Source organism: Alosa pseudoharengus, unplaced genomic scaffold, assembly GCF_046254945.1.
Source record: "Alosa pseudoharengus isolate Yale_2024_CS ecotype anadromous, Long Island Sound unplaced genomic scaffold, YU_APseudo_1.1 YU_APseudo_1.1_scf_23, whole genome shotgun sequence".
In the NCBI taxonomy this organism is placed as follows: domain Eukaryota; kingdom Metazoa; phylum Chordata; class Actinopteri; order Clupeiformes; family Clupeidae; genus Alosa; species Alosa pseudoharengus.
The window spans coordinates 8,486,672-8,513,998 of NW_027468685.1; the positions used below are offsets into that span (position 1 = coordinate 8,486,672).

The window sequence follows — 27,327 nt, forward strand, 5'->3', positions numbered from 1 at the left end:
TGGGAGGAGGGGTTCAGCAGAGTCAACAGCTTCACCTTCACTGCCCTGTGGTGAACTTGTAAATGTTATCACAGGACCATTAATTAGTTGCAAACTAGCTATCCTGTCTTTGGGTGTTAAGCACAAAAATGTCTGTCTGGGGATTTTCTCTATACCCGTCTGATCCTCTGTTATGCAAAAACATGCGAGTGCTGCACTGCATGGATGGTGAAATATGTATTGTGAAACAATGGGAGTCTAGTGGGAGAGGTCAGTCGTGTTACGAATGAAGCTACAGGTTGTGACATAATCTGAGCTTCATCTGAGAGTCAGTGGCCCCTCCCAACCACATGACTTATCCATCCCTGCAATAAACAGTGACAGACATCCTATACCAAGCTGTGTACTATAAACATTGAGGGGGGATTAAAGTGTTCATTTCACTATTCTATGTACTTACTTCTACGTTGGTAGAAGTCCACACAAGAATGAAGTGTTTTCTGGGTATTTGCCTTGATCTAACATAAGGTACTCACAAACAAGCTTTTGTAAGGTACAAAGAATCACTTAAATCAAATTGTCTGCAGGGTTATTGAGTTACTTGCAAAAGTAGAGCATCATGAGGCTAAGTGATGCTTCTGTTGGTTTCCCTAGACATGTGCCAAAAATCACAGCAGAAAGCAGCTTATAGCCTATTCAATACCAAATAAATTCAAACGTCTCCTTTACATTCATATTCACTCTGTTCAAGACGAAACATCACAAATATGGGCTAGAGCTTAAAAGGCACAAGCGTGCATTGTTAGTGTGTAAGCCATAGCATGTTAGAATCAAACAGAATAAAAGGTACATCAGTATTTATGATTACTGCACGCAGGGCAGGCACAGAGCGAGCAAGGGCATTTGATTTATTTATTTTTTTGCCTAGACTCAAGGTTGCCTCTATATGCAAAGTGGGAGGGCAAACACATACAGTATCTCCAGGTGGGCTGGCTGTTGATTGCAGAATGGGTGGGACATATGAGCCCAAGGCAGAACTATCCTCGTTCTACAGAATGAGTAAGACAGGAGGAAAGGTTACAGACTGTGAGTCGACCGGAAGTGGTTGAGAGGACATACATGTTAGGAGGCATGTTCGCCCGGGCACTGCAGCCTTCTGTGACCCTCTCACTGGGAGAGGGGGGGGGGGGGGGGTGCGGGTTGGGGTTAACGGTAGAGGTACCTGGTTGGTGTAGGATCCATAGTTGCGTGGTTCCGTGGGTGTCGTCCGATTGGGTGGGGTTTGAGCGGGCGGAGGTGCATTGGGCACTGTGGCCTCGTAAGGAGGTGGTGGCTGCTACAAATGCAAAATGCAAATTAAAAGATAAATATTTACATAAATATATTGACACAATGCTGTATGTTTTAGCAACTGTTACTGTTCATACTTGTTGCGAAGTATGTCATTTGCTTTTTCCATTACATTTTGGATTTTGTGTCCCTATGAAACAGGTTAATAATTACTTTCAGGAAACTGACTGCACACACAAATGTTTAAAACATAATCAAGTTAACCAGCCAGACACTGAATAAAATGCTCTCCGAGTGCAATGCATTGCAAGCAACAACCAAAAGGACGTCAACACACAGACCATCTCATGATATGGTCTTGGTTAGGACCCAGATGGCAGGAATGCAATATTCATGTCATGCATGCCTGTTGAGTTCTGCATTCTCACCAGCCCCCTCTATTCACTCTTGGCCCTCCAAAACCAACTCACACATGAGCAAAAGATTCTAAAAAGCTTTCGGGCCTCTCACCACTGTCTTGTTGTCAAAAGGGTTGTACAGGTCCAGAGTGGCATAACCCGTGGTGCTGCTGTGTTGGGTAACAGACGGGTCCTGTTCCAACACACAAGGAAAACAAGGCGTTTAATATATTATGAATGAGTCGGCAGAGAACGAGACACAACAGTAGCTTTTTGAGCCCATATTATTGCTACCACAATCATTGCAATGACTAAGTATCAGCAGATCCTTCCTGATTGCTTAAAATACATCCTCTCAAGTTGTTGTCGTTGTTACTGCGCCAGCAATATGATACAACGCAATAACCGAACTCTAACGTTACTGAACCATTACGTTCTTCATAATATCACGTTCGCATTCAGTCATCAATTAATCATATGAAACTAACATAACAAATCACATTAGAGTTACCTGGAATGGATTCTGATCTTCGGCATTCGGCTCAGGAAAACTGGTGTACTTTGACATGATTCCTTATCGTTGGTTTTGACAACTACAAAGATGTCTTTAGTATGTCGGCTAGCGAGCTAGCTTGAATCTGAAAGCTACTATCCTTCCAAAACCCCTGAGAATGTGGATGTCTGTGGAGTTTAATCAATGATACCGCTTAGCAGGATGTTTAGTTAGCATTAACGTTCGAATCGCTTATAACTGTATCTGAACGGATTTGTTGGTATTGGTTGTTGTGTGATTACTCCACTCGATCAAGCACTAAAACTAAACGACAGCTGTTAGCACTGTGGCTAAAGGCTAGCTAAATAGCTAAAAGACAGCTAAGCTAGCGTACGTACGTTACCGTTAAATCAAATTAGCTATCGCTACGTTGCTCGCTAGCTGGCAAGCCACGTAGCCAACCTTGTCTTCATTTACTCTCATTTATAGTGTCTGGTGTTTTTGAGTCCTCCAGGCTGCATTGCGTCGTCTTCGAAAGGTTCGCTTAATTGTGGCCTGCCCTTTGAATTCCAATTTCCTTGCAGTAACGAAAGCGGTGAGATTTATCGTGAGAAAGCAGGATTCAGGAAGTCAAGTCATGTGACTGCGGCGAGAGGACAAGCTGAAGCACGTGTGCACTTAGGGGGAGGGGGCGTGTCTGTTGCCCGTCTGTGTCCTGGTGCTTGTGTCTGTAGCTGGGTCTGTAGCCTACTGACGACTCTACATTTCTTAAATGCATTGACATCCATACCGTGTGTATTACTGTGATACGAATTAGACAAAATATTTCCAGTGACAGAATTATAGCCTATTCGTATGTGACCTTATTGCTACTACTAGCCTACGCAGTTTCATTGCGAAGGGCTACCAAAAGAGAAAATGGAGGGGGTTAATGTAGCAAAATCAGACCAATGATATCATCTAAAATAAAATAAATTGTTTTTATTTTCAACCACAAGGCGTCGCTGTGGGTTCATAAACGCCAAAGCCGTCGCGGTTGTAACAAACGCCACCTCGGTCGACTTTGGCCAGTTACGCATGTCAACTACAGCCATCCTTACACCAGAAGAATTTGACAAGATTTGTGAAAGATTCTTGAAATATTGTAGTCTTTTGAGTAAAGCTACTCAAATTTACCTTAAAGTTCCCCTGAAAGCATGCCAAAAATATATGAAGGGGTCCTTTATTTGTAAAACAGGCCCTTCATTTTACCTTAAAATGCCATTTTAAGGTGAGTGTGAAACCCCTTATGGGTTGGGGATTCCTTTTATTTGTTGTGATTAAGGGGGTAATTAAGGACAATTTAAGTATATCTTAGTTTTATTTGAAGTTGATAATTCAGGTGTTCCTTGATTAAGGGGGAAATTAAGGGGAATTTGAAAAAGTAAGGGGTAAATTCAGGCTTTTCTCCTTAATTGACCTTAATATGCACATTTCTACCTAAAACTTAATTTTAGAAGGGTTTTAAGGGGTGAAATTAAGGGGTTTAGTTATAGTGTGATAGTAAGTGGCATGGTGGTACTATAGACTATGCCTACAATTATTCTTGGTTCATATTTTGTACATTTTGACACTGCTTACATTAATGTTGGTATTATTCACTAAATGCAAGTTGCCACATCAGGTGGTATCAAAATGTATGAGAGCAGTGCACTAGCCATAGTTCCCTGACCCTACAGCCACTGTCTCTGCAAACATTGAGTTTCCAAGTGAATTTAACCGTAATCCTGTCTGAGTGAGTCAGCATATTAGCAGAACATGCCATTTGTTTGGATTTGAGCATTTCTGTTTGATCCATGTGTTGATTCACACTTCCCCCTCTATCCTCAGTCTTTTCTTTACAGTAAACTGTCAACCCCCCACATCCCATAGTCATGTGGGTTCACATGGGTGATGGAGGGGCAGTCATATGATCATAACACGCCCACACACGATTTAGATGTGATACTTCCACATATCTACTGACATACTAAAGCGTTACAAGTTGGTCGCAGTTTGCCTGAGATGTAGCTGAAAGTGTGTGTGTGTGTGTGTGTGTGTGTGTGTGTGTGTGTGTGTGTGTGTGTGTGTGTGTGTGTGTGTGCGGGTGTGTGTGTGTGTGTGTGTGTTTGTGTGTGTGTGTGTGTGAGTGTGTGAGTGTGTGTGTGAGTGTATGTGTGTGTGTGTGTGTGTGTGTCATTGCCTTTTACATGTGTCTGTGAGTCTTTCCACGTCCACCCACTACTGGACTTGGGTGCCTCCAAGTCCTAAAACCACAGCATTCCATGGCCAATCAAGCGATACATGACCCAATGACATCATTGCCTATGGAATGGGCTGACATAATGGCTGGGGGATGTTGGGAGAGGGAAAAGGGAGAGGGAGACTCTGGATGAATGAATGAGAGGAGAGGGAGTGAACTATTAAATGTATGCACGGTGTATTAAATTAATGCAACATTGAAAATGAGTAGAATCAAAAGAGGATAAAAGTATGTGTCACAGAGAGAGAGAGAGAGAGAGAGAGAGAGTGGAACGTGGAAAGCATGTGAGTAATTAAATAAAGAGAGAAGGAGAAAGGAGAGGAGGGAGAGAGAGAGTGAGAGATAAAGAGAGAAAGAAAGCACACCAGAAGTCATAAGCACTGCGGTTTGCTCAGAGGGAGATCTGGTGGTGAGAGAGGCCCTGCACTCGATCAGGCCGCAGCTTCCTCGTACGCATCTGAAACAATGTTCGGACTCCCTCAGTCCCTTCCACCGCGGCTGTTGCCACCACCACCACAACCACCCTCTCTGGGGATCGGCCCAGTGTGTACTTTGTTCATGATGGAGCATTCCATTAAACATAGGTCTTCAGAACCCTTTGTTTGCCAGTGTTTTTTTTTTTTTTATCAAAGAGAGGAGCTGGAATAGAGAGCACTCCTCAGGGAGAGAGCACTGAAAACATAGTTTTGTAAATCTTGAGTAGGTCTTCCACATGCTCACTGAGAGAGTTTAGACAGCGACAACAGTCTCAAACTTAGACACACTCTCTCCCCCGCTCTCTGCATGCACTCTGGCAGAGTACATTTATGTGACCAAATACACATGCGCGCGCACACACACACACACACACACTTCGTGCAGAGTTTTCAAACTTAAGAAGGACAGAGGAGACTGTGAGAGCTGACATTGTCTGCAAAGGTGCCTGGAAAAGAGATCACTGGCATGACACATAGGACAGGAAATAGAATATTTTCTGTGGGTCTGCTGAGAAAGAGAGCGAGCGAGCGAGAGAGTATGTCTGTGTGTATGTGAGTGTGTGTGTGTGTGTCGTCAAAAGCACCAGAGTTCAGTCAGTTTTACAGTTGCTGGTGGGTGGATAGACACATTAGGCATGCCTTTGTTGCTTTACCTCTCAGACACTGCTCCATCTTTCCAATACTTCTGCATTATGGCTCTGACCCAAATTTGTATGCAAGTGCGAGACGGCAGAACATAGTCACTGACCACAGAACACCAGGCAGTAACTTGTATTCACCAAGGAATGGGGCCAGGTTTTCAGATCTCATAACGAGTCACAGCTGCAAGGAAGACAAAGAAGAGAAGGAGAGAGAGAGAAAGAGAGAGAGAGAGAACGAGGAGGACCTTTCCCAAAATGTGAACTGACTTTTTTCCTTCCTCCCCGTAGCCCTTGTCTCATTCCTTCACTCACTCTTTCCTTACCACTCCCTCATGATTCCCCCCCCGCTCACTTGCCAAAAACCATACTCTTGAACTCCTGACGGAATCCAGAAAATATGGATTTAATTTCTGCAACTGAGTGAGAACTGAGAGACGGGATGGCGTCTTGAAACGTATGGGAGAGAGGAGAGAGAAAGGCGAGGGGGAAATGAAAAGGGTGGAAGCTGATTACAGAAAAGATACAGAGAGAGGGAGGAGGGAAAGGGTGTTGATAGGCCAGAAGGGAACATGATGAAGGGCAATATGTGTTGATAAGGAAATATGGAATTATATAGTGCGAGGGGGGACACAGAGAAAACAGGGGAGTGAAAATTACAGGGGTAGAGATTGACAAAGATAGGAAGGGAGGAGAGACATATCAACTTTCTGTCTAATGCGTGCAGCTACTTCAGTGGTGCAGAGGCTGAGAAAATAACTCATCTTTTTTTTCAGGTTTTGGTTTATTGGTATAAATGCATTCTCACACAAACATTCAGAATAAATACAAGCTTTTGGTTTGGAAAAAAAGACATACTTGCATGCAAATAGAAAATGAAATGCACATAACCATACATAAATGACAAACAAAACAAAACAAATTATGCAAGAAAGACACTCATCCCATACAAACACTTAATATATTGATAAACCAATATTTGACAGACTGATGAAGTTGATTATGCACTATAGACAAAGTAAAAGGTGTCAAAAAGTGGCTCTTCATTCTTTTTCGTACACCCTGGTGCATACAACATCCCCGGCAGTCATCGTCTGCAATACAGGAACATACACATGTTTAGATTATACTGCAGCATTTTAATAGAAATCTATTTACATCCTGTACATTTCTGGTTTGTAGGACAATACTACACAGAAAAAGAAGAGGGAAATCTGTGGAATTGTTAAATAAAGTTCCCTGTCAATGACACACTTCCTGTACTCTCCAAATATACTGTTGACCTATTCACTCTCCACAGTCAGTCAATGTTAACATAATCTTATCCAACTGACAATCAGACGATGGATGTTCAGTATTGTGAAAAGAATCCAGTGAAGACTTTAACATGACAGTGCACACATAAGCCATTGGAAATGATTGGCAGGTTTAAGCGGTCTCACCAGGATTAATTCTCCATCGTTGGTCAGTTCTCGTGTCCAGCCCGTCTTGGGTCCATCGCCCTTCTGGAGAGTCTGCTCACAGACGATCTTGCTGTCAGTCTCCCAGCGCGGGAGACTCTGAACAAAAGACAGCCAAGCAATGGAGAGAGCGAGCAAGAGAGAAAAGAAACTAAAGTGTTAACACACATAGTTAAAAAAAGAGTGAGATTGATTAATGGCTGTTTAGATGACAACTAACTGAACAGGAAGACATGGAAATAGCCACATGTTTTCCACTTGTGTTTATAGAAAATTCATTTTGATTAATTCTGTGGTTTAACTGTCACAAATACTCCAATAAAAACAATCTCATCACTATTCAACACAGCAGTTATGATTGGAGCTCATTTTGCTTCATCCTTCCTTTCACCCTTATGAGAATTTGGTTACAGCTTGAAAGATGATTAATGAGACCATGATTACATAACATTAAAGGTATGATCAGTGATTGCACAGGAAGTCACATTTATTTTGTTTATATTTAAATTTATTAGCAGGCGCTTTTGTCCAAAACAACGTACATTACATTTTAACCAATAGGACCAAACAAAACACACCAGAAGGGTAGCTCACCGCTCCCTTGAGTATAACCAACTCCACCCAGGGTTTTTGTTTTTGCTGCAGGCTGCCCCCACTTTGTTTGTTTCCAGCTTTTGGAGCCTGGGCTGCCTAGCTATAGCAGTCGTGAGAAGATGATTGCTGTGACAAAAATGCAATGGGCTTGAAATCACGTATGATCACTGACTGCCCCTTTAAAGGTGCTCTAAGCTATGTTTGTAACGTCACTTCTGTTGACGTTCAAACATACAGCTAATGAGCCCTTTCCTCCGCTTCCCTCCTGTGCAACTGAAAGTCTCCTAAATGCGCATCTTGTCTGTGATTGGCTGGAACAGTTTGTTATGTTTCATAGTCCAGGGGGGTATTCCAAATACGTGGTTTAGTGCTAAACCTGGGTACGTTAACTCAGAGTAAGTGGTAAGTGGAATTGCTGGCACATGAGAGCATGAAACCATCAAAACTAAAATTTCACATGAAAACCACACACCCCTGTCAAAGACAAACCTGTTAAGGAGGCATCAGGAGTTCACAAGACTTCACAAATGTAATGCCAAACATCAGCATGTTACAAACGAATAAGACTACAGGCACTTTGCATGTCCTAGCATGTAGCTTACCATATCTGTTGTGCTAAAAAATATATGGGTCGCGACTTGATGAACATGGGAAATTTTGGGTCCCAAAGCCAGACCAGTTAAGAACTACTGTTCTAGAGCAATGGATAAGAAAGGAAAATAGAAAAGTGATCTTAATCACTTATTTACAAACTGTTTGGAGCTCTGCTATCTCCTAATGGTATAGATATCCACAAGCATCGACAAAAAATACATTGAGACAAACTCATTCATATGGTTCTACGCCAGGAGTCTCTAACAGGTAGCTTAGGAACTACCAGTACCCCCCACCTGTAGTGCTCTAAAAGGTTCAAGGAAACAGAGATGGTAAAGGAGTTGAAAGGAGCCTTAAAACGCATACGAAGCTTATTCAGCTGTTTTGGGTGTGTAAATACTAGACTAAAACATTGGGAGCTCTTGGATGGAAAATGTTGGAGGCCACTGTTCTACACAAACGCATGACAACACTGATTGACCAATTCAGAGAGGCTGATACCGTGCATGGTCGTCCATCCACGGTGGTCTCGTTGAAGGACTGTCCCACAGTGAAGGAGATGTGGGTGGTGCGGACACTGGTAGATGTCTGAATGGACAAAGTCTCGCCCTGCTGTGAGATCTCCACTGCTGGGCGAGATGCCGCCGCCACAGCGATTTTTCGAAGGAACACGTTTACTCCTGCAAATACACACACACACACACACACAGGCAAATTATGCATACTTTTGGTACACTGTATGTTCTGTAACCAAAGATGGATGGATGTCATTGTGTGTGGGCCTCCTTGACCTCACTGAAAGAATGCTTGTGGTTTGCTGACTTTAATAAGGAGGGCCCTCTAGTGATTACAGTGGAATGTGGCTTGCAGAATGGACTAAGGTAATTTGGAAACTGATATCCCAAACACCTTCTTCTAAGGTGATTGGGGGAGATTTCTCCAAAGACAAACAAATACCAGCCCCCAACCCAACGGTCTACAGAATGAATGCCGGCCGCCACCAGGGTTTCAACACAGCCTTCTCCAGAGCAAACAGCGCGCCCCTTGCAGCGATTTCATTGGGGCCAGTGTAGCCTAAGCACCGAGGGCATGGAGGCTCCATTACAGGGGAACATAATCTCAATCTCATGAGGTCTTCATTAAGACCCCTTTTCCGAACCCATTAGTCATTAGCTGGTGCCCCTGGCCGGCCGGCGACCTGCACTCTCAAATGAATCACAGCCTTTTCTGAATTAAGAAGAAGCTTGAAAAATAGGTTTAACACGTTTAGTCATACCTTATTACTCCTATACTGTCAACACTGATTGAGAGAACGTTTCCTTTGGACTAACCTTTAACTTTTTTCAAGTTTTTTGTGGGCTATTTGCAGTTCGAACTCATCACACCCAAAAGCAACAGCAGACGCACACAAACATGCGCATTCGGGGCAACTGCAAATCAAACCTCTTGTCATGGCTACATAGGCAATTTGTTTTAAGTAGTGATATTCTATATTTCGACATGGCTATTGGATACGTATTTGTTTAAGACAGTGATATAATTGAAATAGCCTAATGCCCCGTGAATAGGAGTGATTCCCAGTCATCCCACGAATTTAAAGTCTGTCACTAATCTGTATCCAAGTAATCTATGCGACAATAGCATACATGCGTGCACATGCCAATGATATGCCGCGAATGTGATACCAAGAGATTAGTAAATAAAAGTAAGTTATTTGTCAGAACATCTAACTTACCTAGAGCTTTTAAGAGGTCCTCGAAGTTTTCGGAGCTTTTCATTTTCCATGTTCCAGAGAAGTCAGCGATTTTACTTTCCATGCTTGCAGGTAGTGTGCAATTAACGCCAGATAGGCTACTTGATAAATAATTTGACAAATTTGACAAATGTATTTAAATATATAGTCAATTGCAGGCTATAATAAATGGTTCTCTGTAGCGCCGTTGTAGCAGCGTCCTCCTTTTGTGGCTGGGACGCGCACCGTTACGCCTGAATCCTCCAGCCCTCTGCTCGTTAGCTCAGTTCGAACAACTTGTTCCTATTGGTCCTAACGTGTGACCATGGGTTTCAGGCGCCGGGCAGCGCGACAGCCAATTAGCCCCTTCAATAGCACGCCCATCGCAATTTACATGAGTCATGAGATGCGCTACAACATGGTCCACTCCCCTCCCCTCCCCCTCTCATCCCCAAATAAAACATGTTTTTAAAAAATCTTTGCGAGATTCGATTTCATTATTATGCTGCAAAGCATGCAGCATAATTCAGATATGTTATTATGCCTAGATGCTAAACTCTTATAGGCCGACTAAATAAGGAAAACTGAGATATCACATCAAATAATCATTGTGAATGATGATTGATGAGTTTTCTTGGGTATGTTGAGCTTTGCACACATGTTCTGCCATTTAGCTCTGCAGAGCTTATCTAACTCTGTCAGGTCGCATGTGGACTGTTGGTGGACAGCCATCTCCAAACTCTCCACAGATGTTCAGTAGGGTTCAAGTCAGGGTGCTGCGGTTAGGCAACTGCATTGTTTGTGTGCGCCAATGGGTCAGTTCTTGGAAGGTGAACCTTTGGTCCAGTCTGGTGTCATGAGCAATGGCCTGGTCAAAGTTTTCCTTAAGATGCCACTGTACTTTTGTCCGTTCAGATATCCCATGATGCTGACATCACCATTATGTATTTTCAGGTGTATTTTCTTTGTCACCACTCTCCAAGGCCATTCTACTGTGACTGAATTTGCTCAGATTTGCACATAATATTTTGTACAAATGTGCCATAATATATGACAACATGATCATCAGGTGATCAGCAGATGTAAATTAGCCTAAGGCTAACTCTGGTATAATGCATAAAATGGCAACATTTATGTAAAAAAAAAAATGCATGGTCCCTAAAGAGTATAATTAATAAATAAAAAAACGTACAGTATATATATATACTGTATATTTATTTATTTAGATCTGTGGTAATGCCCTGGTGTCTGTAAAAAAACTGTTCTCTGACATTTCACATCTTGTTTTTCCTGACAGTCAACTTTGTGAAGACATGCTGAAACCATTAAGAGTCTAATTGCTTTCTTCTCGGGAACTAGTGAAAGACTTTGAGAATTGCTTCTTTTCAAGGAAACAACACAACTGTCTGCATCATCACTGTTTCGGAAGACTGGAGCCAGTTTGGTCGTTATGAAACAAACCATTAACTTATGAGTTGAAAATTGTCAGCATGCTCCCTCAACTAAACTCTGAACTGTTTCATGGGGTAAAACAATAAAATTCTTAAAGCTTTTAGTGTTCTCATGTTTCTTTCATTTAATTTATTTGTGGCCATTTCCCATCATAAAAGAACAACACATGCAAATACAGAACAAATGGGCCTGGTTTCTGGGTTTTAATCTTGTTTTCTGGGTAAAACTATCAAAAGTTTAAATAAAATGCTGAACTCATAAATAGAAGAGGTACATAAAATTGACATTTTATGGAAAAGTAAAAAGTGAAATATACTGAAAGCGTCCATTCTTTCATTCTAACAATGTCTGCATTACAGTGACAACATGTTGATGCATGTCTGTGTTTATGTGTACTAAACAGATCTCCATTGTTCGAAACTTTATCTAGAGTCCGTATCTCAAGTTCTCCACCCCTTTCTCTCTTTCTCCCTTTCTCTCTCTCTTCCTTCATTTTCTTCTCTCTTTCTTGCAATTACACGACTCACACATGTACACACACACACACACACAGCAACTACAAACACAGAGAGAGAGAGTCTTGTAAAAATTTAAAAGGCCTTTTTGACATGTTTCCATAATGAGGCAACAAGAAAGAATTTGAGATCAGGTAAAACAGCTTAAATACCCATAATGACATGCAGTGATTACAAATCTGGCAGAACACAAAATGCCATAAATATCTGAATGTTGTGTTCCTTTTCATACCATGTGACTATGTGGATGAGTAAATTTATAAAGACACGCTTATAAACAGACTTTTATAAACATCTCTTTGTTTTTTTAAACAACGTTTCCAGATTTGCCTGTCTTCCTTTGCAACAAAACCACTAGCTTGCATGAAACAGAATCGTTGTGTTTTAAAGGTGCTCAGTCCACACCTCTATACCTTCCAGCCCCTTTCACATTCATGCTTCTCTGGCCAGTCCTTTCTCTCTCTGAGGGGGCTGGCACATTCCTGAGGTGAGGAAGCAGAGAAAAAAGTGAAATGTTTGCAATTGAATGACTGACCATAAAAGGGCCATCTTTTCAAAAGGCAGGCAGAGAGGGTGGAAAAGGTGACGGTGGTCAGTGAGTGAGAGGGCAGAGGATCAAAGGTAATGGTGCGAAGAAGTGGTTTAGTGGAAGAGAGACAGAGGACAGGGGTGAAAAATGACACTGCAGACCTTCTCATTCTGAAAAGCTCAGGGGTAATTACCTTTTCCTTTTTTTTTCATTCTGTCTGTGCTCCTGAGTCCCCCCCCCCCCCCCCCCCCCACACACACACACACACATACACACACACACACACACATACCCACCAGAGACCTTTCAACATGTCTGGATGGGAAGTGATACCCCTGGAAATGTGGCATGGAAACACACACACACACACACTCACAGGCACATTTTTTCATTCTTGGCTTCTTGGCTGGATGGCAGAGTTCAGCCAGGTCAGTGAAGTTAGAATTAGAATGCGATCAAAATAATGAGCTGAAATGGTTGAGGTCTGACCTCCCTTCATCTTCCACAAAGAATCACATTTTAAATCGCTAAGGAAAGAAAAACAAGGGAAAAGGACAAGGAAGACCAAGAGAAAGAGGAAAACGCATAAAGACCAATTCAGGAATGTCCCGTGGCATGATGATGACCTGGGTCTTTCCAAGGAGGCTTCTCATTTTACAAAACTACATGAAACTGAGCAGACAGTGTGAGAGGGTCTCCTTTCATTTATCAAGCATTTTCTTATCTAGACCATTATTTCTCACAGTCCAGGCCAGAGAAGCCTATATAAAGGTATGTGTCCATGAATTAGACAGAGAAATTCTTCTCTTTCACTTTTCTTCCACCGCTCCTCATATTGCATACAAACATGATTCTGATGGAAAAGCCTTGTATTTCCTTTCCTTTGTCTTTTGTCCTCATGATTTAAAGTAAGATGACCCTGACGAAGAGCTAAATGTGTGAGCAGTACATCCAAAGATTCTATAGTTAACTTGGATGTAGCCTACTGCTCAATCGGAAGTTCGGAGACAATGTGGGCAAAGCTAGCGCCCCCATGTTTGCGCGCGGAATAAGGTGAATAAGGTCTCTATTGTCATACTTTGAGAAAATCCGTATAGGCCTACGGGCTCCGTTTCCGTTACTTTATCTTTAGCGCCACCCAGTGTTTCGAACACCAACTTCGCGGAACAATTGTGTCTCTTGCGTCCATGTTACCACCCGGAGGAGATGTGGAAGGACACAGGCCAATATGGCTAGACATCTTCGCTTCGTTGCTCGAACTGTAATGGTTCAGGATGGAAACGTTGACGCTGCATACAAAGCTTTAAATCGGTAAATGTTATAGATTTTGTGTACCTTTTGAATTATATTTTTGAATACGTTTCTGGTTTTGATATACCAATCGTAATCTCCATCATGTAGCAGCTAATGCTAACGTCAGAAATGACTCATTTAGCTTGCTAACGTTATGCTAGCTAATTCAATGTCATTCTCTGTTCATGCGGAATTCTTGCAATGTAATGTTACATGATGCTTACCAAACCAAACTAACATCTGGAGGATACGCATTAAATAGTTTAAGTATGTGTCGTTGTTACAGTAGTAATCGCCAATGTTATCATCAGCGATGATAATTATTTTAACGTTAACGTGCTGTGTAACGTGGTTTAAAACAGCCATATATCTGTCACAACGCGTGTTTATTTATCTGGACCTGTAAATTCAAATACTGAAACCTGAATAAAATGAATAGATATGCTGTTTCCATCGTAGAAAAGAACACTGTCGTTAAAAAAATTTGTCATTTCTAAATGTCCACATTATAGACAGCGCTCCCCTAACAGCCTTGCATAGTTTGGAGCTGTGCTTTGGGGCATTAGGCGAGTTTCCCCTCCCGGACCTGGAACTTGGTTTTACCAGAGAATATCTAATAAGCCCTTAGAAGGGCTCTGGTTTTACGCTATGGTTTTACGGGGCCGGGTACGTTTGTAAGAAGAGTTTGCTTCCAATTAAGCACCATTTGTATGGGCGTGGCGTAGGGAAATTACATTATTTCTTCCTTTTGCAATATCAATCTCCTCACCAGCACTAAGACACTCCCAGAGCAGATTATTTCTTTCATCAAGTTTGACAGAAGCATTTGGTCTGGGTCTCAGGAATTTCCTTTTTTTATAATCTGACTTTAGATTAACACCTTTCCCCAGTCTTTGTTCATTTGTCCATCATAATCTGTTCTTTTTGTCAATGGCCAGTCTGAGATATGGCTTTCTCTTTACAACTCTGCCTTAGCCTGGGAATATCCATACGAACCTTTGGCAATTTTGGGATTTGCTCTGCAGGCCCGTCTATGGCCAAGAGGCCATTGAAGCCCATTTCAAATGTCCCTAAAACACGGGCATGCAAATACAATCGCTATTCCAGCATGGAAGTGTATTTCTTTCTAATCGAGTAAACAACTGCATTTAAAACCTTTGTTTACAACAGGGTTTCCCAAACTGTGGTACGGGTACACATGAGCTTCCACTAGGGGGTATGCGAAATGAAAAGGACAATGTCGGAAAATTGTCAAAAATAAATTTTTGAATATCCTAAGACCTTTGTTCTTTGTGTTTCATTTTAAACATAAACATAATACCTGGAATGCGTCAATCGAATGTGTTACGTTTTTATCTGTCGGATGGTGGGGGTATGTGAGCCGAGTCAGGATGTAGGTGGTGGTATGCAGGAAAAAAAAGTTTGGGAACCGTTGGTTTACAAGATTGCGGCACTTCTGAAACGATTTGGTAAGAGTTTAATACACTGATTTAAGTTGAATTACACTGCTAGTTAGACCCCTGCTGGAAGTCGTAAGTCAACAAACCTTTGCCAGACCCACTCTCAATCTCATTTGAAAAGGATCTGGTGTCAACGCTCTGCCTGGCTAGCTTGGGTGAACACAGACAAACGTGTTCACCAATTGAGATTTGAGAAGTGGTCTGGTGTTAGCAGGCCAGTATCCTGAAGTCAATTCTTCTGTTGACATTGACACTGGTGTTTTGCGGGAAGGTTACTATTTAATGAAGTTGCCAATTGAGGACCTGCGAGCTGTCTGTTTCTTAAATTAAACATTCTAATGTATTTGACTTCTTGCTGAGTTGCCTCCCTCTCCCCTGTCTATTCTGGTTGACCAGAACAACTTTATCGCTCTTCTGTGAAGGCAGCAGTACCAAACCTTCTATGAGATCTTGAACTTCCTGGTAGCCTAATTTCTCTCATGAATAGTCTTCAGCCCTCAGAAAATAGATTGACGAGTTCATAAGAGTTTGTGGCCATTTTGATCGAACAATTGTTGATGCTGCGGTTATTCAACTCATTTAAAGACGCTAACACAATGTGCCATTGGAACACAGGATGGATAATTGCTGATAATAGACCCCTGTACGCTTGTGTAGACCCAGATATTGCATTAAAATCTATCCATGTCCTGTTACAATGGTCATTTACAACAATAATGGCAAATACATTGTACTTCTCATTTATTTGGTGTAATTTAATTAGACTTTTCCCTCGAAAAACAAGAACATTTCTGAATGATTCCAAACTTTTGACCATAAGTTCAAGTACTTTTGAATACCAACTGTGTTGTTAGGTAGGTGATAGGGCTGACATTAATCAATCTTTAATCAAAACTGCAATTTTAGCCATTTTTCCAACTTCTTTTATTTATGATCTATTCACGTTGTCCTCCTTGTGTGAGATAAAGTCACACACCCACCAATCAGAAGTGCTGTGCTCCTCATGTGTTAGACATCCTCACCATTGAGGAGTGGCCCAGTTTAAAGAGACATTTTTAAACAATTTGTATATTTTCATTCTCATACTTGGATCAGTAGATAGAGCAGTTAATATATTTTAGCGTTCTCTTTGGTAATTGGTGTTTCATCACATAAGACAAAAGTACATTAAATCAAGGCATGCATGTGTGAAAGTGTTTCAATTTATTTTCGCCATATTTTCTTTCATGATATGCAGCGCTTTGATCTTGTAGAAGTGGTGGCCAATTTCTACAGAAAAAATATTGTTTATTTTTACAAACAGCAGTCTGTGATCTTAGATCATAGTATACTGTTTGTTTTTGTCCAGCCGCAAAAGTTTGATAAAAGATGGAACAGAAGTTCTTACTTCTTTAAGGTTTTATTTCTTTCTCTCTGACATTGTTACATCTTCTTTCTTTTTCAGGGTGTTGTCTGTGGATGGCATTCTGGAGACAGTGAAGCGGAAGAGGTACTACGAGAAGCCTTGTCGCCAGCGACAACGGGAAAACTACGAGAACTGCAGGAGGATATACCATGCAGAGATGGCCCGAAGAATCTCCTTTCTATCTAAGGCCAACCGTCCAGACCCCTGGCTCGGCTGTTGAGAAGGGAGAGGACCAATGGTCGTCTTTTTTTTTTACTGAAGGCGAAGGACTCGTGCTGGTAAACCGCAACTTCCCATATGGCTTCTTCGGATGTCCTTTCAAGACTGTGTTTGTTTGGATGAATTTGTGGCTTTGCTATGTAGTGAGGTGCAAACAGCGTCCTTCTCATGTTGAGAAGGAGACCAATCGCTATCTCAAACTTTATTACACAAAGTAACACACAAATGCTCAAATAAAAATAATACTCATCAATTAAATACTTATCAAAAGTTGTATTGTGTTCCTGTTTGTGATTGTGGTAGTCATATCACTTTCAGTGTGGTTTGGATAATTAGCTGAATATGGCATGCTTGGTGGTATGCTTGTCATCTTCATCACACCTCAGACCACATAGTCATTTGGATCTGTTCCATCTTACCACATAAAGATGGTAAACTAATGAGTGGTATGAACGAGTGGTCTTGTGAAGGGCAGGTAAATAAGCCTCTGTTGTTTCCACTAGTCAGTCCTAATATGCACCATGTAGTTAAGTGGTACAGGCCAGAAGACGCAGTGAAAATGTAAACATTTCCAATATTAATGCCCAAACGTGGTCTCTGAGATAAGGTATTTTTGAGCGAGTCAAAATTATACACAACAAGTTAATTTTGTTATTTAGTTAGACTTAGTTTTGGGACCTAAATATTTAAGTAGGCAATTTTTGAGCAAAATCGGTGCAGCGACCATTTTCCTGGAATTTTTCTGATTTGACACGGAATGACCCATTGAATGGGAATGCCCTACCTGTAAACAAAAACAAATAGTTTTGATGGTTTTTATAGGGTCAGGGCCTGTTTTAAATATTCCTGTTTTCTTGCAATATGTCATTCAAGTAAATGTATTTTCGATATCTATAATGAATAACCTACAGCTAGAGGGTGTGAAAATGTGCCATGCTCCACAGAGTACTTTGAACTGTATAACTGTATCGTTGTTGCATTTATCCCAGAACGAGGGAAAACCTTTGAACTAAATTACTGTGGCGATCTGAATGCATGCAGGACAGTCGCTATCAGGTCAGTAGGTGATACTGCCCCCCTGCTAGGCCCAATTGATCTGAGTCAGGGGCAGTGAAATGCAATAGGTCCGTGAAAGGTTAATTGAGCACACCTATTCCAATCTTCTCGGATGGGGCGTATTTCCTGTGGTTAGGTACACTGACTGTCGGAATAGCATATTGATCGCTTAGCATCCTGCTCCCCCTTGTCTGAAGATATCACTGGGGGTGGGGGCATATGACCTATATTTCAGTGGATGGCTATGTTGGTGCGGTGACCGTGTGAAGCAGGAACCAGTGGTGTGAGAGGAAGTCAGAATGGTTGACCAGGAAATGCATCAATGCATCCCAACAGGGGTCTGATGGGAACAGGGTTAAGCTTGATCCCACAGACAGAGACCAGAGGCACCTCTGCTGTGAGGAATGACCTGAATTGCAATTCATGCTTAAAGGAGAATTCCGGCGATTTTTTACATAGATCTCTGTTTTTCAAGGTCAACTAGTACTGTCGGTACAAAAAATTAAAGCATTTGGTTACCTACCTAGCACCAGTTGCTGCAGCCAACCGCTAGAGCTGCCAGGCAGCTACAGTGCTACACTCTAGGGCATGAACATGGGGGATCAGAAACATGCCCTCAGAGTGTAGCACTGTATCTGCCTGGCAGCTCTAGCTGTTGGCTACAGCAACTCAAGATAGGTAGAACCAATTGTTTTCAGGTTTTTTTTTCCGTACCGCTATCGGCGACCTCGAGAAACGGAGATGTGAGAAATTGCTGGAATTCTCCTTTAACATGAGGTTGAACAACACAACTCTGAAACCTGAAACATTCTTGCATCTTAAGACAGCTTTTAAATTTAGGACAATTTAGGACATTTTTTTACATTTATTCATGGTGGACATGTTTATCCAAAGCGACTAACAGCAATGGAATATTTAAGCATAACATTTACTACAACTGCAGCAATATAATAACATTTAAGCTATTACCATAAGCATTTGAACATTTCAACTTTACAGAGGTATAGCTACAGCATTAGAATAACGTTTAAACTACAGTGCAGGAGACTATAGCTAGAAATTACCACTGCATCTGTCAATAGACCGGCCCGTGGGCTTTCCCTGACCGGCCTGCGTAAGGTCCGTGAAAGAACAATTCAAGAGCCTAGCATAGAGATAATGCACGCAAATCAATGTCGTTGCTTTTATTTTGAAAGCGACTGCTATTTGTACGCACATACATTTGTGCGTGGATGCATTCGATGTAAACACCCTCACTGATGTGCTGGTAAATAGAATTTATGCTTCTGCGTCGACACAATGCAGTTGCCTTTAAGTCGGCGTAAACCTTTCAAAGTTTTGTGTCTCTTATGTCTGCGTTGCACACCACCGTAAAGGTTGTCAGAACGAACTCCTGCTGTTTGTTGGCAATACAGTGTTCATTTCAAAACGTTACTGGCAGATAGACAGTTTACATTCGGATAACCCCGTCACGGTAACCAAAATATGTCTAAGTTTATTTGCAAAGCTTATGTTAGCGAACTAGTATGATGCTACTACCCACAGGTTGCTTGAAGCAGCCAGCTCAACACACAGGGCGAGTTGACCAATCACAGTTTTGTGCATAAAGTTAAAGCAAAAACATAGCCTACATTTTTAAAATAGTTTTCTTTGTGCATGTTGATTAACTAATGACAGCCTACTATTGTCTGCTCCACATTTTCATAGTCTAATTCTGCATAGACTTAATTTAATGATGGTAATGATTTAATGATGAAATATTGCTGAGTGTTGATGAAATGGGTGGCACAGGCCTATGGTTGTACTGACTCCTTCACATTTTCATGGCCTAGCCTAATTATATAGATATTGTAGTAGTTTTTTATATCAGTCTTTGAAAACTGAAAAAAAAAATGCCAATGTCAAAAAATCATTTTCGAGAATGAGGATTAAATACTGGACATAGATTAAATAGCCTATTGCTGTTTTTCCTTGGTCTCCCTCACATTTTCATCTGTTCTTACGAGTAGTAAACAAAACCATATGATTTACTTATTGAGTTTTTGAGTTCAGACTTGAGTTCGGTATTTTGGGTCCGGCCCTCCTCAACAGTCCCAGTTTGTCATGTGGCCCCTTGGGGAAATTAGTTGCCCACCCCTGGACTAGTACTAGAGGACAGGAGTGCCTATTGTACTTGTCAGAGGAGAAGTTGTAGAAGAGTAGAGAAGGAAGAAAGGGGAGGGAGGGGGGAAGAGTGGTAAGTGCGTATTAGGTGTGTGAGGTTGTCATAAGCGCTAGGAGAGAAGGTATTCTTGGAAGAGTTGTGTCTTCAAAGCATGGACAGATTATCATGAACACGGGCCTGGGCACAAAATCGGAATGCCCCCCCCCCCCCTCCCCGCATGCATGCACGCACGCACGCACTCAGGCTAATAGTAGCCTACAAACCCACTCTCGCGAAGAGCACACCGTTTACAGCACATACATAGAAACTCTCAATCTAACAGACTGCAGATATGCTTTGGTGTTATTTGTTTTCTCTGTCTTCCAGCCCCCCCCCCCCGAAGTGCTAGGGCTTGCCCTTGCCCGTATCAATCCGTCTATGCTTCATGAGTTTTTAGAAGAGGACTTGGAACTTCCCTTATAAAAAAAATAAAGTAGTACAGTGCAAGAACTGCAAATATTTCCTCCAAAACTTCATACTCAGAAAAATGGAGTAGGCTATAGACACTTGAAGAAATGCAGTTTTTTTTTGTAAGGGTTGGCAGATCGTTCAACCATCGGGGAACCAACAGATAAAATAAAAAGTATCGTCCTGGGTGGACATAATCGAGATATTTGCATTGACTGAATTATGATTCATGGCCCTTCTCTTCTATTGCATTTATTTACGCCATATATACTTTACTATAGTAGATTGTTTTTGTTAATGTTAGTGTAATGTTTATTGATATCATTGTAGCCTAAGTCGCGTTGGACAAAAACCTCTGATAAGACCTATTTTCACAGGATATAATTACATCACAATATCAATCATTTATATAATCTGTCATCTTTTTATGTAGGCTTACTGTATCCCGATCTAACCAGAGTGACGTTCTATCCAATGGCGGTACTTCTTAGTGTCCCACATAGCAGTGGCCAACCCCATCGTTGGCCTTGCAGGAGAACAACACACAACATGTTCTTCTTAAACGTGTCAGTCTGTACACTTCCTCACCAACCCCGCCGTCGCTGCTGTTTTTCCGCACGAGCGCCACGTGCCACAGGCTATGCTCGCAAAGTCGTACATAGAGACCAATCACAGCTTGAGACGCCTCTGACTGGTCACGCAGGCAGCCAATCGAATACAGCCACAACAAACATCAGCCAATTACAGCGAAGTGTGTGTAGGTCGCAGCTTAGCACGTGTGTCTATGCACATGGACTACCTCGCTGTAAAGTAACGTTCACTGGTAGGAAGAATCAGTGACAGGAGAAAAAAGAACAGGAGGCTGTTAGTAGACTGATGGTCAGACACCGGTGAACTTCTCTGCAAGACACCAGTGATTTACAAACTTAACATAGCTCAAAGAACACTGGACTGTGAAGTCTATTAAATTTAAATAGAAGACCTAGGCTATACTCAATCAAGTAAATAGTTTGGACTATAAGCAGACGGTTTACGTTGTTCCTGGCCAAAGGTAAGGAATGTGTTGAATTGTATTGTATTTTGTATTGTATTGTATTGTATTGTATTGTATTGATGGAGTTTGTAACGAAGTGAAATTGCATCACAGTGAATCAATTTCCGCATGTGTTTAGCAACATGCGTGCCTTGAAATGATGGCACGTGAATGTTTTTGCTCAGGCATAGTATGCCTCCCTTTGTTCTGTCAACCCTAGGTTATCATCCCGATTTTTTGAAAAAGAGATATGAATTAAAGTTTGGTTGATTACTGGTTACTTGGAAGCGTAAGCGTAACTCGCAGGCAAAGAGTTTATTATACACTTTGTGGAGTGTAAAGAATAGACTACATGGGCATATAAACTGACCGTGAATAATGGTGTTGAAATTACGTAACTCGTTAATTGATATAAGATAATAAGATAAAATATATAAGATAATTATGTCTACAGATAGGCTAACCTATTCACCAACAGCTATTCATGTGTTTTTTTTTAATCAACTTAAATAAAGCTAGAATGTCTGACAAGTTGGATTTAATAAAAAAGACACAAAAACAAGCGGTCTTCGTTCCAGCAAATGAGCGTGCGCTAGATACGCATGGATCCATGTCCACCAATCACGTTTAGAGATATGTTGAGGCAAGGTGCTGCCGCGCGTGAGGTCGACACTGCTACCCATGCTTAGAAAATGATACTTTATCTGTTATCATTTTCTAAGTATGGATTTGCTTGTTAGAAGAGAATGGGGAGGGATTTCGGTGGGAAAGGTCAATAACTTTGGTTATTCTGTGAGTAGTTTTTCCATGTGACAGCGGGTGAGTCAAACGTGAGAGGCTTGGCTGCTTTGTTTTTGCGGTGAAACGTCACCTCACCACCTCTTCAACACACGTGCATCTTTGCCTTTCCTTTGATCACATCTCCTTCTCCGTGTTTCTCTTGTCAGAAATGTATTAATTCTGAATTTCGTTTTGTTCTTTTTTGGACTCTCTGTCTTTAGACTCTCCCAGTTTTCTTTTTTTTCTCCAACTCTGCACAAGCCACAACCACTAATTATCCTCTTCTTTTCTGTCTCTCTCCCTCCCACCAGTAATGCAGTCATTGGGCAGCGCCACTAAGTGGTCTTCACACGAGTCCCTTTCCTCCACTCCCAGTTTCCCCTACAGTGAGAGCGACCAGACGGAAGATGAGGGTGACGTCTTTTCTGAGGGAGAGGGGGAGGGAGGCCGGGCCTCACTAGAACGATTCTCCCTGGTGGCTGCCAGCCTGCCTATCCACCTCCGCCCTGTAGGGTACCAAAGGGATCAGCGGGGGACCCTGGAGGGGCAGTTGGGTGGGGCAGGCCGCGGAGGGCAATCCCCCTCCCCTGCCACACCACCCACTGAGGGGGACTTGGCCTTTGCTCGAAAGGTGAGAGTGTGGAATGAAATAATACAGTTTTATAATAAACTTTTTTTTCTTTACACAATACAGATTTTGCCTCAACATAAAGACAACAAAAAAATGTACTTTGTACTTTTACATTTGGAAGTGGCTTCTCGTTTCTGTCAGTTGTTTACATTTAAAAACTCAACAGTTTTCAGCAGTTGAGAGCTTGAAAAATAAATGAGTACAGAGATAGAGAAGCAGTCCAAGGCAAATAGGGGGAAACTGATTTGATGAGGTAGCAGTTCAGGACCCAGTTGTACAGAATAATGTGTGTGGGTGTATGTATGTATGTGTATGTACCTGTGTGTACATGGGTAGGCTTCACAGTGTACTTTTCTCACCACCCCATGACTATTGGCTATTAACCATTCTTGTCATGTCATTGTTTTTCAGTGTTCCGAGCTCCAAGGATACCTCAGGCCACTTGTGCACCTGCTTAATGGACTGAAGACGGGCAGATTTGACAAAGGTATAATCCACATTTCTGGTGATGACTTAATAGGTCCTGTTTGGCTAATGGTGGTGAGCAAGAGCTGGTATGTGTACGCTGCTGTCTGAGGCTTAGTGACAGCACCTAATCACTATACTGTTACCAATTATAGATTTGTTTGATTGGCAGGTCTCAACACGTTCCAGCAAAGCGTAGCCATGGATAGGCTGCAAAGGATTGTGGGAATGTTGCAGAAACCTCATTTGGGGTATGTATTTTACAGACTGTGTTAAATCATATTCAGTTTATTTGGAATCTCCTAAAGATTCTTTGTCGGATTTTAAGTATTTTAAAGGGAAGGACCCATTTGGCTATGTGTGTAAATTCAACCAAAACATACATTGTAATAGATAGTAGCCCTATAATACATGTTAAAGTAATCACTCAGTATCTGGATGGGTGACACTAAACAACTTTTACCAAGTTTTATTGTCCCGTAAAGTAAATTGTTCAGTCTCTTTCCTATTCCTCTTGGCGTGCCTTTTTTCCTCAACCTCCCGTCTTCTTGTTTGTCATGTAGAGAGAAATATCTGCGCTCGCTTCTGCAGATAGAGATGATGCTGAAGATGTGGTTCCCTCAGGTGCGCTTGCAACACTGCGTGCCCTCTGACCGCCATAGAACCACCCCTCGTCATATGCCCCACTGGCACCAGGACCAGCTGCACATCCCAGTCAAAGTGAGTAGCGCCTGTCTCCCACATCACATGAGTGCGATTTAGAATGTTTTAGAATGGACGTTCTAAAGAATATTTGGGTCCATAGTGTAAAACATGGAATTTTAGAACCTTACATGGCTGATAAACACATTCTTTTAAGTCCTATGAAGCCTGACATCTGTTCAGAATGATGAGAGTGTTCTTGGTTAGTTGTACTGAAATGCGTGTGGTCTCTATCTCGGCTCACAGAAACGCAAAAGGAGTTGGTCAGACTCGGACTCGTCCAGCTCGATCTCTCCAGTCTACAAACGGGTCGAGAAGCCCCAGTGTGGACAGGGCATTGGGTCTGCTGAAAACACGCCCCCAAGGGAGGAGTCAGAGTCAACAACATTGCAACATGGCACTGATCTGTGTGTCTCCTCTGAAGTGTCCCCCCACAACGCCAAGCAGAGAGGAGGTCTGCTTCCTCTGGTCATCGCACCTCCTTCTGTGGAGAGCTACACTGATACCCAGGACAGCTGCATCTCCTCCACTACTCCCATTTCCCAAAAGCTACACCTGCCTCCCCATGATAAACCCCTCCCACCAGGCAGCTGTAGCCAAAGGGGTGCTGTTAGGGGCGGGGAAGTAGGAGGGGCTAAGGGTAAAGGCACTGATGAGTGTAATCAGTATTCAGAGGAGGCCGGCCTTACAAACAATTTGTATTGTAGTTTGTCTGGTAAATCCACAAACACGTAGCAATGAGATGCCAGTTTATTGGTCTTCGGATATGATTGTGCGCTACCATGTTGCCATTTGAAGGTTATTTGGATTTCAGACATTGGATAGCAATTTTTTTTTTTTTTTTTTTGTCGGAAATGGATGTTGAAAACATATTACTTGATGTCTTATTCATCGATGTTTTGTTTTGCTTTAAGCATATGGTAAATTCCGATGGCCTTCAGAATTCTTCTCCAGGTGCTCAAAGAGGCACTTCATCCAATATATTCTACTTGAAGATGATATGCCGAAAATGCCTCAGTGATAATGAAGTAGTGTACAGCTTATGCAGTGCATTCTCAGAAACAGAAGCTAGCACTACTGCCAGTGCGAATGGCTACAGCTACTGCTACTGCACCTGATAAGCGTCACTTGAATCAGAGGTGTACCACTGGAATCACACTGAGCTCAGAGAAACTGTAACTTTTTTTACTAAACACTTACTGAAGAAAGGAAACAATCGGCAATCTTCAACAAAGGTTCAAATGAGTTTATCAGTCTTCTACCAAAAAGTTGACAAACTTGATACATTTTCTCATTAAACCATACGATGGTTTGCAGGCTCATAGCATTCAACACTATACACCAAGTACTTCCCAATACCATCAAACACAGCCTAAACGGTGATGTGAACCATCTTGTAAGAACAAGCACATCATAGTCACACAAATGTCAGTCCATCAAAAAAAAGAAACAACTGCCAACTAGTCTGACAATAAAAATTAAAAAAAAACTGCCGTTGGCTCTCTGACCCTTACAACTTGAATCGTGAACAACCACTAAGACTAGAAAGAGCAAAAGAAGAAATGTGATTATCTGTGATAAACATGTGGTTAAACCATATAGTGGTGGGCATTTTATTTTTCCAAGGGGTCATTACTTGAAGAAACTGGATTATTAGCCGCCTTAAGGTCATCCCTAAAACCCCAGGGATGCTACGGGAACATCCAATGAGACTCTTGACAACTTGATGTGTATTTATTTTGTATTTTGACGAGTTGCACATGCTGTCTGCCCATTGTGATATTTTTCTTTTTCCTGTGTTGTGTTCTTTTTTTTTAAGTAAGGAAAAGAGAATGAAGTGTCATTGCCAAACGCTACTTGCACATGAGTTTCGAAAGGCGTTCAAAATATGTGGCCATTTTTTTTTTTAAAGAAAAATACGAAATGTTCTTGTATGCCCCTGTATTTCGTTTATTTTTTTCAGATAATTTCTGAAAATATTTTTATAATTCTATAGTTACTTCTGTTCTTTATTTGTGATGGACAGTAGATATTTTTTTTTGTTTATATATTTTCCATTGGTCATCATCACATCTGTAAAAAAAATTATATGGGTTTATTTGGTACAGTCCCCCATGCACACAGTAAGAGTGCATGTACTGTATGAGTGTGCACATTGACTCCAAACATGACTGGGATCTCTTTATCAGGCATAAACACACAGTACAGATTGACTGACAACTTTGTCCTGCAAGATAGGAGAAAAAGATAGGGGGGGAAACTATTACCTATACACAACCTCAGAGATGGTCCAGGTGTTTATAAATTTGCACACATTTGTCAGATCTGATCTCAGACATTCAGTAACTGTCTTTGTGAATTTGTCCTATTCTGCTGTGTGTCAGTGTCATCAATGTATATATGAAATTACTGGAAACAGTGGGGTGCAAATTCTAAATACAACTGAAATCTCAGTCTGACACTTAGGAGTTGTATAAGGAGTGCATGAGAAAGTAATTGTGTTTGCAGTGAAAGTGGGAAACACCAGTGAGCGAGTAGGAATCTTCTGCTATCAGCTTTACATAGGTTTTGTTACTCCAAGACTTGATTACAACCCGGCATTGAATTGTCAGTGCTATACTCTTCTTATTCACCCCAGCACCATATATTTTCATATTTTGTTCTCTTCTGGGATATTTTGCAATGGTTGTTGAAAAATGATTAACCAGTCACAGCATTTTGATAAATAAAACATGAATGTGTTACTCAAATCTCAGCAGAGTTTTTACAATACTACAAGTGTACATTCATCATCATGTTACAAGGGATTGACTTCATAAATAGGGATGCAACAATACACTCAACTCATGATTTGGTGGGATGAACAATTTTCAGTTCACGGTTTTCTTTAACAGAATAAGTTGCAGACAAATTATGACTGAAAAAAATCCTTTATTTATATAAACTTAGAGGAACACAAGGTCTGAACTATGGTTGCAAACTTACAGGAATTTTCCTAATCGACTTTCACTAACGTTAAAGAACAATTATTCATTCACCAACCTGCCCATATCCCCACACACATTATGATAACACACACACAGCAGACCTAATACATTTATTGAAAAAGCCATTTTACATTTAACTTTAAACTAGATATATGATCGCTGTGGCAACATATTGGCAATTTTATGTGGCTTAAGGCTGCGCAATGCAACATGTTGCTGATAGGCTTGAAAAAGACATAGTCAGGACAACCTGT

At 41.5% G+C, this 27,327-nt stretch overlaps 4 protein-coding genes across 5 annotated transcripts in view; 2 read left to right on the forward strand and 2 right to left on the reverse strand.

Moving 5' to 3' along the window:
• The window catches only part of scamp3 (secretory carrier membrane protein 3), an 8,636-nt gene extending 5,838 nt beyond the window's left edge, over positions 1–2,798 (reverse strand). The window contains exons 1-4 of one of the 2 annotated variants that reach the window (XM_076301259.1): positions 2,179–2,798; positions 1,780–1,860; positions 1,202–1,315; positions 953–1,027 (exon numbers count right to left, since the gene is read on the reverse strand). In XM_076301259.1, the coding sequence (XP_076157374.1) occupies positions 953–1,027; positions 1,202–1,315; positions 1,780–1,860; positions 2,179–2,235 (327 nt within the window). In that variant the 5' untranslated portion in view covers positions 2,236–2,798. The remainder of the gene's footprint in view (positions 1–952; positions 1,028–1,201; positions 1,316–1,779; positions 1,861–2,178) is intronic. The other variant, XM_076301260.1, reaches the window with a different exon arrangement.
• Positions 2,799–6,320: 3,522 nt separating this feature from the next.
• On the reverse strand, positions 6,321–10,252 carry crabp2b (cellular retinoic acid binding protein 2, b). Its single transcript, XM_076301261.1, has 4 exons — positions 9,939–10,252; positions 8,705–8,883; positions 6,998–7,114; positions 6,321–6,649 (listed from the first exon to the last, which is right to left on the reverse strand). Exons 1-4 carry the CDS (start codon positions 10,018–10,020, stop codon positions 6,599–6,601), a joined length of 429 nt encoding a protein of 142 aa, XP_076157376.1. The 5' UTR covers positions 10,021–10,252; the 3' UTR covers positions 6,321–6,598.
• A 3,366-nt stretch (positions 10,253–13,618) lies between these two features.
• mrps21 (mitochondrial ribosomal protein S21) lies at positions 13,619–17,066 on the forward strand. Its single transcript, XM_076300904.1, has 2 exons — positions 13,619–13,742; positions 16,629–17,066. Exons 1-2 carry the CDS (start codon positions 13,660–13,662, stop codon positions 16,807–16,809), a joined length of 264 nt encoding a protein of 87 aa, XP_076157019.1. The 5' UTR covers positions 13,619–13,659; the 3' UTR covers positions 16,810–17,066.
• A 4,229-nt stretch (positions 17,067–21,295) lies between these two features.
• On the forward strand, positions 21,296–26,830 carry ciarta (circadian associated repressor of transcription a). The gene is made up of 6 exons (XM_076301262.1): positions 21,296–21,526; positions 22,600–22,919; positions 23,331–23,406; positions 23,557–23,635; positions 23,948–24,104; positions 24,333–26,830. Exons 2-6 carry the CDS (start codon positions 22,602–22,604, stop codon positions 24,819–24,821), a joined length of 1,119 nt encoding a protein of 372 aa, XP_076157377.1. The 5' UTR covers positions 21,296–21,526; positions 22,600–22,601; the 3' UTR covers positions 24,822–26,830.
• The last annotated feature ends 497 nt before the right edge of the window (positions 26,831–27,327 follow it).

Coding starts and splice junctions, on each gene's coding strand:
- crabp2b (XM_076301261.1), bottom strand. CDS start 10,020: ATGGAAAGTAAAATCGCTGACTTCTCTGGAACATGGAAAATGAAAAGC. Junction 8,884..9,938: donor GGACCTCTTAAAAGCTCTAG/GTAAGTTAGATG, acceptor GTGTATTTGCAG/GAGTAAACGTGTTCCTTCGA. Junction 6,650..6,997: donor ACGATGGAGAATTAATCCTG/GTGAGACCGCTT, acceptor CCTGTATTGCAG/ACGATGACTGCCGGGGATGT.
- mrps21 (XM_076300904.1), top strand. CDS start 13,660: ATGGCTAGACATCTTCGCTTCGTTGCTCGAACTGTAATGGTTCAGGAT. Junction 13,743..16,628: donor GCATACAAAGCTTTAAATCG/GTAAATGTTATA, acceptor TTTCTTTTTCAG/GGTGTTGTCTGTGGATGGCA.
- ciarta (XM_076301262.1), top strand. CDS start 22,602: ATGCAGTCATTGGGCAGCGCCACTAAGTGGTCTTCACACGAGTCCCTT. Junction 23,636..23,947: donor TTGCAGAAACCTCATTTGGG/GTATGTATTTTA, acceptor TTTGTCATGTAG/AGAGAAATATCTGCGCTCGC. Junction 24,105..24,332: donor AGCTGCACATCCCAGTCAAA/GTGAGTAGCGCC, acceptor CTCGGCTCACAG/AAACGCAAAAGGAGTTGGTC.